The following is a 12298-nucleotide window of genomic DNA, read 5'->3' as shown; positions in this document are numbered from 1 at the left end:
CAAATGATAGGTACTCAAAGCTCTCAAGTATTTTTCCAAACATCATCAGTTCTAAAGAAATCTTTTACTTCTATCTTGAGTATTTATTTACAAGAAAAAAAAACTAGGTCTTCTTAAAAATAGTTCCTTGGCCCTGAGTGTAGCTGTTCTGTGATGACATTATTTTAAGCAAATTTTATTTTTGGCCTATGGATTACTTAGTAGCAGGGCCATCCTAAATCTGGATAGCAAATGCTAGTTTTGTACTTAATCTAGGGCAAAAGAAGTCTGTGTAATTTATTATATTCAAATGAACTATTAAAATAAATACCTAAGTACTCTCAGTACGTGGAGGAAACCAGAAGACTATAGGAAAAATTAGAAGAAACTATAGGAAAAATTACAAGTTGATGGTAAGGCTTTGGGATTGCAGATTTTAAAAAATTTACTGCATTAAAATGTACTTTTTTTCCACCCTCAAAAACAGGGTTTTGCTCTGTCACCCCAAAAGAGTACAGTGGCTCACTGCATCCTCAAACTCTTGGGCTAAATCAAACCTCCTGCCTCTCCCAAGTAGCTGGGCATATACGTACAAGCCACCATGCTCAGACATTGCTACTTTTAACATAACTCGAACAGCAAGAAATTTATCATGTCCACAAAATTAAAAATTTTTCCTAAAATATTTATCATTAAGAGAAAACATGAGAGGAGTACCTTGTCTTTCGACTGTCCTTGTCGAGCGATTGCATCATATTTAATTTTTCCTTCAGAATCCACCTGAATGGCCAGTGCATTCGACATTTTTTTCTTTCGTCCCATATCCAGTGGATACTGAGCCACATGGATCTCTGGAAAAGCACCTCCATCTCCAAAATCCTATACATTAGAAGTAGTTAAATAAAACAGTTAATTGTCATTTGACATTCAAAATACATTCATTCAGCAAATAATTATCGAGGCCTTAGTATGCTAGATGTTAGAGATACAGCAGAGGTCTGTTGTGGAGTTTACATTCTAGTAGGCAAAGATATAAAAAAACACAATCTTTGGTTTGTGATAAGTACCATGAAGGTAATACAAAGACTGGGAAAAGGGGCTACTTTTGATAGGGTGGTTGGGACAGCCTTTGTGAAGAAGCAACGTGAACTAAAGCCTGAATGATGAGAAAGCCGCCATGGGAAGATACATATACATATATATACACGAGGGAAACACTTTCTAGACACAGCAAATAGCCAATGTGAAGGGCGTACTGCAAGAATGAGCTTGGCATATTTTAGGAAATGAGAATTCAGTGGGGCTAACAGCTTACTGAGGACAGCAGAGCTTGAGGCACAAGTAACATGAGTGAAAAACACCAAATCATGAAAGAACTTACAGGCTATGGCAAGAAAATGTGGATTTTACATATACAGAAAGAAACTAAGCAAAATGATTGGGACAAAGCAAAATATATATGTATATATTATAGCATATATATAATATTTTAGTGAGGAACAGGTAAAGCTATACTTAGGGCATAAATAGAAAGGATTTTTTTCTTGGAATTAGATTTTATTAACATGATACCATTTATTCATTGTTATGTGAGAAGCAAATGAATACAATAGGAAGGATCCAGGAATGAATTTACTACGTTTCTACTAGTGATTATATATAATTATTTAGGAGAGAAAACTGAGACTGCTAAAGCAGAACAAGCTAAATAAAGTTTGCTGATGAAACATTTTAACAAGTTTATCAAATAAACATGAGGATCAAGTATAATTTTTAAGTAGTTTTAAAAAATTTAGTATTTGCTTAGTACACTTTAAACATGATTCATACTTGTATCTTAGTTAATCTTTGTAACTCTTTAACATCCTTGTATTTTACATGGAAATGTTCAGATTTAGAAAAATTCAGCGGTTTTCCTGAGCTCTCACAGGTAGCATATGCAGGACTTGAACCCAGATCTTCTGAGACTCCAAAAAGGTTTGTATTTTCTACTACTGCGAAATACCTTTCTTTGAGCTCAAAACAGCCAAATGAGTACTACTAAGAAATGATAGAAAACACAAATTAAAATTAATCATTTAGAATGGGCTTGATGAAAAAAAAAGCAAATATTCACTTTTACAAGACCTCTTTAAGAAATACTCCATTAGATCTAAGATCTGAGTTCCTAAGCACAATATAGTTATTTGCTAAAGAGATGTTTGCAGTTTTTGAAAACCAAGAGAATAAAGCTGAGAGACATTTTCTTGTAAACGAGAAAGAGTTAAAGCATTCCTAAGAAAAGTGCTTCCCGTACCCAGGCCATCAATCTGACACATGCCTGGATTTGCTAGAGTTTTTCAACTATAATAAGCACTTCAGAACTGTAGATGTAGCATTATGTGGTCATTAAGCTTGCCAGAAAAATCACAGCTTTTACATTGAAAACTAGAACAAAATGCCTTCTTCCACAGAACATTCACTCCCCTCAAGAAGCATCCATAGCATTTCCAGATTAGCTGGCCATTTCAGCTTGATTTTCAAATAAACTGTTCTGTTCTACCAGGATATACAAAATGACTGATAGTCAAGTAAGAATCTAAAAAGCTAAAAACAATCTAGTATCATAATGCTGAAATGCATGGAGGAGATTTCTTCCATTCTATTTAAGATGATGCCTGTTACCCCCATTGTGCAATCTACTGACAGATCAAATATTTATAATGTCTCAACAGAGACACTCAACTCCTCTATAAGATGATGCCGATCACTACTTTTTCACCCCAGATAAGACTCCTTGATGATCTTTCATCTTGCTCTGCCTCCCACTTTCTCTGCCTCCCACAAATTACACAATCAGAGAAAACAAAAGGACAAAAATCCCTTAATAACTGCGATATGATTGGCCTTCACACACCAGCATTCATAAGGACCAGAAAAAGAGTTGACAAAAAAGCAACAAAGAAACCCACATGTGGTTTTTTTGGAATACTCAGGACAAGATATGATCTAGTTGCGTGTTCCTCTTATAAACTCTAATAAAAATAGAGTCTGGTAGCCAGGGGAATGACACATGGAAGAGATTGAGAATACAGATGGCTTCTGGTAGGGCTCTAAGCTACAACTTTCAATTCAATGAATACTATGATCACTAATTGAAGGCATGTGAAAAAAGGTGGAGCCCTTCATATTTGTAAAGTAAAAATCGTAACTACTAAGGACAGAAAAAAAGTTATGGGGTGGTGGCTGGGTGTGGTGGCTCACACCTATAATCCCAGCACTTCCGAAGGCCAAGGCAGGAAGATCACTTGAGGTTAGGAGTCTGAGACTAGCCTGGTCAACATGGCAGAACTCTGCCTCTACTGAAAACACAATTAGCCAGGTATGATGACATGTAACTATACCCAGCTACTTGGGAGGCTGAGGCAGGAGAATCGCTTGAACCCAGGAGGAGGTTGCAGTGAGCCAAGATCGCACCCCTAAACTTTAGTCTGGGTGACAGAGCAAGCCTTCGTCTCAAAAAAAAAAAAAAAAAAGAAGAAGAAAAGTGATAAAATGACAAGAACTAGGAATGGCATAGGCACTTCAGATTTTTAATAGGGTAAGTACATTCCTTGGGACATTAGGAAGCAAAATAGGCAGGAATCAGAATAATACTGGGAGAGAAAGAAGAAAAAGGCTTGATTAAAGTGGAGGAGGTCTTGAGGAGGCAAAATATTGGTCTCAAATGTTTGCTTTTCTCCCTAGTTAAGAAAGTGGTCAAGAATGGGAAGGCTGCCGGGCGCGGTGGCTCAAGCCTGTAATCCCAGCACTTTGGGAGGCCGAGGCGGGTGGATCACAAGGTCAAGAGATTGAGACCATTCTGGTCAACAAGGTGAAACCCCGTCTCTACTAAAAATACAAAAAATTAGCTGGGCATGTTGGTGCCCGCCTGTAATCCCAGCTGCTCAGGAGGCTGAGACAGGAGAATTGCCTGAACCTAGGAGGCGGAGGTCGCGGTGAGCCGAGATCGCGCCATTGCACTCCAGCCTGGGTAACAAGAGCGAAACTCCGTCTCAAAAAAAAAAAAAGAAAAAAGAAAAAAAGAATGGGAAGGCTATCCTATAATCAGGCAAAGGAGTATGTATTAAATTAATGTAGGCAGGGCACAGTAGCTCATGCCTGTAATCCCAGCACTTTTCAAGGCTGAGGCAGGTGGATCACCTGAGGTCAGGAGTTTGAGAACAGCCTGGCCAACAGGGTGAAACTGTCTCTACAAAATAATACAAAAAATTAGCCAGGCATGGTGGCACGTGCCTGTAATCCCAGTTACTCAGGAGGCTGACACAGGAGAATCGCTTGAACCTGGGAGGCAGAGGTTGCAGTGAGTCAAGATCATGCCACTGCATTCTGACTTGGGCAACAGAGCAAGACTCCATCCTTCCCCCACAAAAAAATAAATAAATATAATTAATTAATTAATTAATGTGAAGTATTTTGAGTAATTATAATAGGTGCTGCCAAGGAAGCTTGTTCTTTTTCTTTTTTTTGAGACAGAATTTTGCTTTTGTTGCCCAGGCTAGAGTGCAATAGCACAATCTCTGCTCATTGTAATCTCTGCCTCCTGGGTTCAAGCGATTCTCCTGCCTCAGCCTCCTAGTAGCTGGGATTACAGGCACACGCCACCAGGCCTAGCTAACTTTGTATTTTTAGTAGAGGAGGTTTTCCATGTTGGTCAGGTTGGTCTCAAACTCCCAACCTCAGGTGATTTGCTGCCTCACTCTCCCAAAGTACTGGCATTACAGGCGTGAGCCACTGCACCCAGCAGAAGTTTGTTCTTTGGCAACAAGCTAGATGGAGAAGCCAGATGGTTCCCTCTCCCTTATTGCCTTCAAATCAACCAAATTGTGTCTTATACCCCTAAAAATATATTTAATCTATGTATCAGATATATATTAACATTCTCAAATTAAAAATGAGAAAACAAGTGATGAGAAAGAAATGAGCAAAGGAAGTGCTACTGGAGTTTTTCGCGAAGGAAAGTTGTCTCTTCAGGGTTATGTGGTATTACTGGAGGGAAGGAGGAACAGACCAAACATGAAATCCACTTTCATCTCTCTTATCTTTTACTTTCGATTATTTTCTATATGCTACAATTCCTGGATTAATGAAATGTTAGTTTTCTTGTAAACGTTTAATAGTTTGATATAGGAATAGACAAATGGTACAATTCTCTAGTGACCACAAAGCAGTGATAGATAATAGGCAAAAAGAATATGATATATCTTCTGAGGGAAATACACATCTTGAGAGCTCATAACCAGAATTTCTATCACACTGACATTCATAATCAGAGGTTCTAACATTTAAATTTATGTTATAGTGTGCTATAATAAATTTCAGCACAATTTAATAAATCTAAATTTAAGATCCATATGTACCTCTAATAACCGAGGTATCCAGCCTTTCCGATATCCGTACGGGGGAGGCTCTCTTCGCGAGGAGACCAATGAGGTCTGCCGTGATCTCTGGGATCTTGCCTTTTCTTCAGCCTCGAGCTGGTCCTGAGATAGCTGAGTAGGTGCAGGTAAAAAGCTATAAGCAAAGATAATAAAAGTCAGAAATTTTAAAAACTCTTATGTTTAGTCTAACCTCTGCAACTTGGCCATCAGAGACAATTTTTCCTATAATGGTTTTCCTTTTCAGCAAAAGAGCATACTTTTCAATAATTTATGGCAGTACTCAATACTAGTCATTTTATTTTATGACTAAAGCAAATGATGTCCAGAAACAAAAATTAACAGGTATTTCACATAACAGACAAACTCAAGCATTTATGCTTCCATATTTCCTTTTTTTTTTGGAGACAGAGTCTCACTCTGTTGCCCAGGCTGGAGTGCAGTGGTGCCATCTCTGCTCACTGCAACCTCTGCCTCCTGGGTTCAAGTGATTCTTCTGCCTCAGCCTCCCAAGTAGCTGGGACTATAGACGCCCACCACCACACCCAGCTAACTTTTGAAATTTTCATAGAGGTGGGGTTTCACCACGTTGGCCAGGCTGGTCTCGAACTCCTGAACTCAACTGACCTGCCCCCTTCAGCCTGCCAAAGTGCTGGGATTACAGGCTTGAGCCACCATACCTGGCCATGCTTCCATATATATATATATATATATATATATATATATATATTTTTTTTTTTTTCCCCTGAGACAGAGTTTCTCTGTGTCACCCAGGCTATAGTGCAGTGGCGCGATCTCAGCTTGCTGCAGCCTCCACCTCCCAGGTTCAAGCGATTTTCCTGCCTCAGCCTCCCAAGTAGCTGGGATTACAGATGTGCATCACCACACATGGCTAATTTTTGTATTTTTAGTAGAGACAGGGTTTTGCCATGTTGGCCAGGTTGGTCTTGAACTCCTGACTTCAGGTGATCTGCCCAACCCGGCCTCCCAAAATGCTATGATTACAGGTGTGAGCCACCATGCCTGGTCTGTTTCCATATTTCTTATAACAAGCAAGTAAAAATTCCTAATAATCCAGAGTTAAACTGCAGTGTACAGGTTTTTATTCCTATACTCCTTTTTTTGGAGACAGAGTCTCGCTCTGTTGCCCAGCCTAGAGTGCAGTGACGCGATCCTGGCTCACTGAAACCTCTGTCTCCTGGGTTCACGTGATTCTCATGTCTCAACCTCTCGAGTAGCTGGGATTACAGGTACATGCCACCACACCCCTAATTTTTCTATTTTTAGTAGAGACAGGGTTGTCTCTACTGTCTCTATTGTTTAGCAGAGATGTTGGCCCACGTTGGTCAGGCTGGTCTCAAACTCCTGGCCTCAAGTGATCCATCAGCCTCGGCCTCCCAAAGTACTGGGATTGCTGGCAGCATGAGCCACTATGTCTGGCTACTCCTTATTTTTAACATTTTTATCCTTATGCTCTTTTCTTTGAACTACTTTGGTATAAATACAAAAGAACTAGGATTAGAACTGAATCTGTTTTCTCATCTGTAATAATAGTTCATAAAAGTATCTACTTCATAAGGTTCTTGTAAGTATTTCTTTTTTTTTTTTTTTTTCCTGAGACAGAGTTTCACTCTTGTTACCCAGGCTGGAGTGCAATGGCACGATCTCGGCTCACCGCAACCTCCACCTCCTGGGTTCAGGCAATTCTCCTGCCTCAGCCTCCTGAGTAGCTGGGATTACAGGCATGCGCCACCATGCCCAGCTAATTTTTTGTATTTTTAGTAGAGACGGGGTTTCACCATGTTGACCAGGATGGTCTTGATCTCTTGACCTTGTGATCCACCCGCCTCAGCCTCCCAAAGTGCTGGGATTACAGGCTTGAGCCACCGCGCCCGGCTCTTGTAAGTATTAAATGAGAAAAATACATGAACCAGTTAGCATAGTATCTAAATACTGTTCAATACAGATTCTGTATGTTTGACTGTTTTAGGGCTGTTCCATAACTCTTCCGGTTTAGGTTAACTATCTGTCTCTATGATCCCCCAAAACCCTCTATATACCACTACTAGAATATCTAACTATTGCAATTATCTACTCATTTACCTATTCTGCTTTCACTAGACTGAGTACCTCTGCAGGAATCATCCCTTATGCTTCTTTCATCCCTAATGCTCCAGGATTTCTAGCTCACAGCTGGGGCTCCTTAAGTGTTTATAGGAGAAATAAATACATGCTTCCCCTGGCACTCACCATTTTCATGCCACTGCAAACTTATCTTTCCATAAACAAGCCATTTCATGATCTTTATACTGGCTATGCCTTCTGCCACAAAATCTATCTATCAATCTATCTTCTACATATCATCTATCTACCAATCAATCACAATTTTTCCGGCTGGGCGCAGTGGCTCATGCCTGTAATCCCAACACTTTGGGAGGCTAATGCAGGCAGATCACTTGAAGCCAGAAGTTCCAGACCAGCTATGCCAACATAGTGAAAACCCATCTCTACTAAAAATACAAAATTAGCCAGGCATGGTGGCAGACACCTGTAATCCAAGCTGAGGCAGGAGAATCACTTAAACCCATGTGGTGGAGTTTGCAGTGAGTAGAGATTGCTCCACTGCACTCCAGCCTAGGTGAGAGAGACTTCACCTACAAAACAAACAAACAAACAAACCCAAAAACAAATTTTTGTATGCTTTTTAGAAAATTCTTCTCCAGATTTCCAGATCTTTTCTTTTTTGATGCTCCTTGCAGAGCAGGGCTATCCCAAAGGCAGTGCACCTAGAGTAGCTCCAGATCTTTCAACAGCTTGCATCTTAGCACTCATGTCTCTGATCAGTTACCTCTCTCTAGAGCTGTTTTCTGACCATCTTGCCCAAAATAGCCACTTCACCCCAAACTTGAGTCACTCTCTAACCCTTTATCTTTATCTTACTCCTAGCATGTATTACCTGAAATTGCATTATTGATTTTACTCATACAGTCTTTCTGTCCCATTAGAATGTAAACTCCATGTAGACCGAATGTTAAAATAAACTCAGTTTCTATTCTTTCACTCAATAATCAACAACATACAACACTTCTGATACCAGATGTGTGACAGTTTTTCCCTACATATTAAGGAAGCTATCAATTCTCTACTAGACACCAGCTAAGTATCCTCTAATTCAATTCAACTTTGATGTTATCTACCTGGAGACAGTGTCAGATGTCACAGGTTGAGGGCTCAGTCCACAAGACTGCCCTTATTTCAGATGCCAATAGTAGGTTCGGGCCACTGGCCAACTGACTACACACCAGGATCCCATGACCTCATCCTTGGGTTCAACTAATTTGCTAGGGCAGCTCACAGAACTCAGGGAAATTCGTTTACTGTTTTAAAGGATATTACAAAGAATAGTGATGAACACTAGATGGTAGGTATTGAAAGCTCTGGAGTCCCCAAGACTAGCCATTTAAAGACTGCATTCTGCCATTGTAATTTTAAGCACACAATACCCATGACAGGCCAGGTGTGGTGGCTCACATCAGTAATGCCAACACTTCGGGAGGTTGAGATGGGTGGATCCCTTGAGCCCAGGAGTTCAAGACCAGGCTGGGCAACATGGCAAAACCCCACCTCTACTAAAAATAGAAAAATTAGCTGGGCATCATGGCAAGGGTCTATAGTCCCAGCTACTCAGGGGCACTGAGGCAGGAGGACCACCTGAGCCTTGGGAGGTTGAGGCTGCAATGAGTTGTGATTGGGCCACTTCACTATAGCCTGGGCAAGAGTGAGACCCTGTATCAAAAAATAAAATAAATAAAAAATACCCATGACATCTCTAGAAATTTTTCCTGTGTCCATTTCAAATTCCACCTTTTCCACAAAGTCTCCCCTCATAACTTTACTAGTCTTTGATACAGTGCCTCACACCTGGGTGGGGGGGCAGTCAAATGTTTGCTGCCTGTAACTTTCACTAAAGAAAACTCTTGGCTGGGCATGGTAACGCATGCCTGAATCCCAGCCCTTTGGGAGGTTCTGATGAGAAGATTGCTGGAGGTCAAAAGTTGGAGACCACCCTGGCCAACGTAGTGAGACCTCATTTCTAATTTTTTTATTGAAAAGTATTTCAGGCCGGGCGCAGTGGCTCACGCCTATAATCCTAGCACTTTAGGAGGCCGAGGTGGGTGGATCACGAGGTCAAGAGATCAAGACCATCTTGGTCAACAAGGTGAAACCCCGTTTCTACTAAAAATACAAAAATTAGCCAGGCGTGGTGGTGCATGCCTGTAGTCCCAGCTACTCGGGAGGCTGAGGCAGGAGAATTGCTTGAACCCAGGACGCGGAGGTTGCGGTGAGCCGAGAGCGTGCCATTGCACTCCAGTCTGGGTAACAACAGCAAAACTCCGTCTCAAAAAAAAAAAAAAAAAAAAAAAAAAAAAAAAAAATTCAGACACCGGGCATGGTGACTCATGCCTGCAATCCTAGCACTTTGGGAGGCCAAGACAGGAGAACTTCTTGAGGCCAAGGGTTCAAGACCAATCTGGCCAACACAGTGAGACCCCATCTCAAAAAATAAACAAAATTTAAAAAAAAAATAAAGCAAAAGAAAATTTTGGAAAGGAGGGGGGAAGAAAACTCTCTAGCCCACATAACTTATTCCATCTAATTCTTTTTGCATTCAGGTTAGTATTACACAAATATACATTTTGTGTTCCGTAACTGTTTCATGTCCGTATGCCTTGCACCCCATCTTCCCCGTAGCCACGGACAGATTTCCTTCTGTATACGCAAACCCCAGGACAGAGCAAAGCACCAACAGTAATTCCCAAAATAAGTTTTTGATTAAAGCATTTTTTGGATTCATACTGTCATCAGCCAGGAAAAAAAACATGGGTGAGGGGAATGAAGGGTGTTAAGAGGGCTCAAGCTGATGTCCTAAAATGACTACGTCCCCTACAACCTTCCTGAACACTAGACTTTTCCTGCTGAGTTCGCATGGAAAGTTTTTCCACTTAAGATGGGGCAGCCAGGTTGGGGACTAGTAGGAGCTGCGTAACTTCTCGGACGCTGCCACTGAAAAGCATCTTTTTCTTAAAGGCGGGGAGCACTTTACCAACGGTTACTAAGGCAACCGAAAACAGCAAAACTCCGAGGCGGTTCTATCTATGGAAGAAATTCTAAGATCCAAAGTTGAAGTGCGGAGCAGCGGTGCATATCCGCAGACAGCGGCCACTCCTGTGGCTCATTTAAATCTCTGTTCAGCTCCGGGCCCCTTTTTGCCAGGAATCCTTATTTCGGGACACCGAACGGACAGCGAAAGGAGAGAGACCACCCCAGGCAAACGGCCGGAAAGCCGCGCAGTCGCCGCCCGCGCGCTTCACTCCGCCCGAAGAAGCCACTGCCGAACCTAACCCCATCTCGTTCGCCCAAGCCGCGGACCTGAGGGAGCGCTGTCCACTCCCCGCCAGACGCTTACGCGAAAAACGCGCTCCTCAGCGTCTGAGGCCACGCCGCGGCTTTCGGCCTTGGTGAGGGGGTGAACTAAACCGGGGAAACCGCTCAAAGACCCCAGCTTTCACTAGGCCTAGTCGTAGCCGCGGCCAGCGGGAGGGCCTAGCCGTAGTCTTGGCCCACGTCATTCTGTGCCCCGGGTCAGGTCACCGCCCGGAGGTTATGGGAAAAGTAATGAAAAGGACTGGTACTCCCAGACCCTTCCGTATCGAGGACCCCAATCAACAACCCACCTGGTGAGCGCCATCTTCTTCCGCTTCTTCCAGCGCGAGCGACAGCACCGCGGGGCGGGTCTTTCCAGATGAAGAAAAGCGCAAAAGGAAGGGGTGCGCGATGCGCAGGCGCTCTAGCCGAACGGCCTTCTGGGATTTGTAGTTCTCGGAACAGGAGTACCATTCGTTCCTATTCTGACCGAACGATTGTCAAGGAATAATCTCTTCAGCTAGCAGCAAATGCATAACTCGATGGTTTATATGCTATGACATGATAGGGCGTTCCCTAGGCAAAAGATACAGTGAGATGCCTTATAGGCCGCTTTATTTCATTCCCTACTCAGTCCCATTCCCCCTAGAAGGCGTACAAAATAGAAAAGCTTCCCGGGGACAGTTGCTTTAAGTGAAAGGGTGATAGGGCTTTTAAAAGGATAGGAAATAGTGAGACTGGCTAAGGGAGAGTTCTTGGACTCTCTGAAAACATTCACACTAAAAACTTTTCTTTAAGCCGTATCCTCCCACCTCCGCCCCCCGCAAAAAAACCAAAAAAACAAAAACCACTCTCCTCGGGAGACACTTTGTAATCCTTGGTAATTTACTGGGTGTCTGGGTTCTCTGCCCAGGGTAAGACAAGGCCGAAATCGCATCGGAGGCTCTGGAGAAAAATCCATTTCCTAACTCATTCTTTTAGGCAGAATTCAGATCACGGCGGTCGTGGGACTGAGTTGCCTGTTGTGTGCTGTTAGTGGTGGCCAACCTCAGCTCCTAGGGGTCGCTCTGAAGTCCATCCCGCTTGAGCCCTATCGGTAGTTTACTACATGGATGTTTACTTTCTTCCGGGCCAGCTGAAGCACACCTTTCTGACTCTTCTCCTGCCACCGTTGGAGAAAAATGCTCTGCTTTGAAAGGACTTGTGTGATTAGATCAGGCCCACCTGGATAATCTCCGGATTTTAGAATCAGCTCTTGGTCGGGCGCGGTGGCTCACGCCGGTAGTCCTAGCACTTGGGGAGACTGAGGCAGGCGGATTGCCTGAGATCAGGAGTTTGAGACCAGCCTGGGCAACATGATAAAACCCCGTCTCTACTACAAATACAACAAATTAGCTGGGTGTGATGGTGTGCTCCTGTTTTCCCAGCTACTCGGGAGGCTGAGATACAAGGATTGCTTGAACCCAAGAGGTGGAGAT

The 12298-nt window shown here is 42.6% G+C and overlaps 1 protein-coding gene across 1 annotated transcript in view; it reads right to left on the bottom strand.

Annotated features, from left to right (window-relative positions):
* SNW1 (SNW domain containing 1) overlaps nt 1–11215 on the bottom strand; it is a 47751-nt gene extending 36536 nt beyond the window's left edge. Inside the window, exons 1-3 of the mRNA XM_003924606.4 lie at nt 11132–11215; nt 5379–5532; nt 697–858 (exon numbers count right to left, since the gene is read on the bottom strand). Of these exons, the coding sequence (XP_003924655.3) occupies nt 697–858; nt 5379–5532; nt 11132–11145 (330 nt within the window). The 5' untranslated portion in view covers nt 11146–11215. The remainder of the gene's footprint in view (nt 1–696; nt 859–5378; nt 5533–11131) is intronic.
* Between the last annotated feature and the right edge of the window lie 1083 nt (nt 11216–12298).

This window comes from Saimiri boliviensis, chromosome 2 (genome assembly GCF_048565385.1).
Source record: "Saimiri boliviensis isolate mSaiBol1 chromosome 2, mSaiBol1.pri, whole genome shotgun sequence".
Lineage (NCBI taxonomy): Eukaryota > Metazoa > Chordata > Mammalia > Primates > Cebidae > Saimiri > Saimiri boliviensis.
Note: the sequence above shows the minus strand (reverse complement) of the source record. Positions and strands in the feature narration are given on the sequence as shown.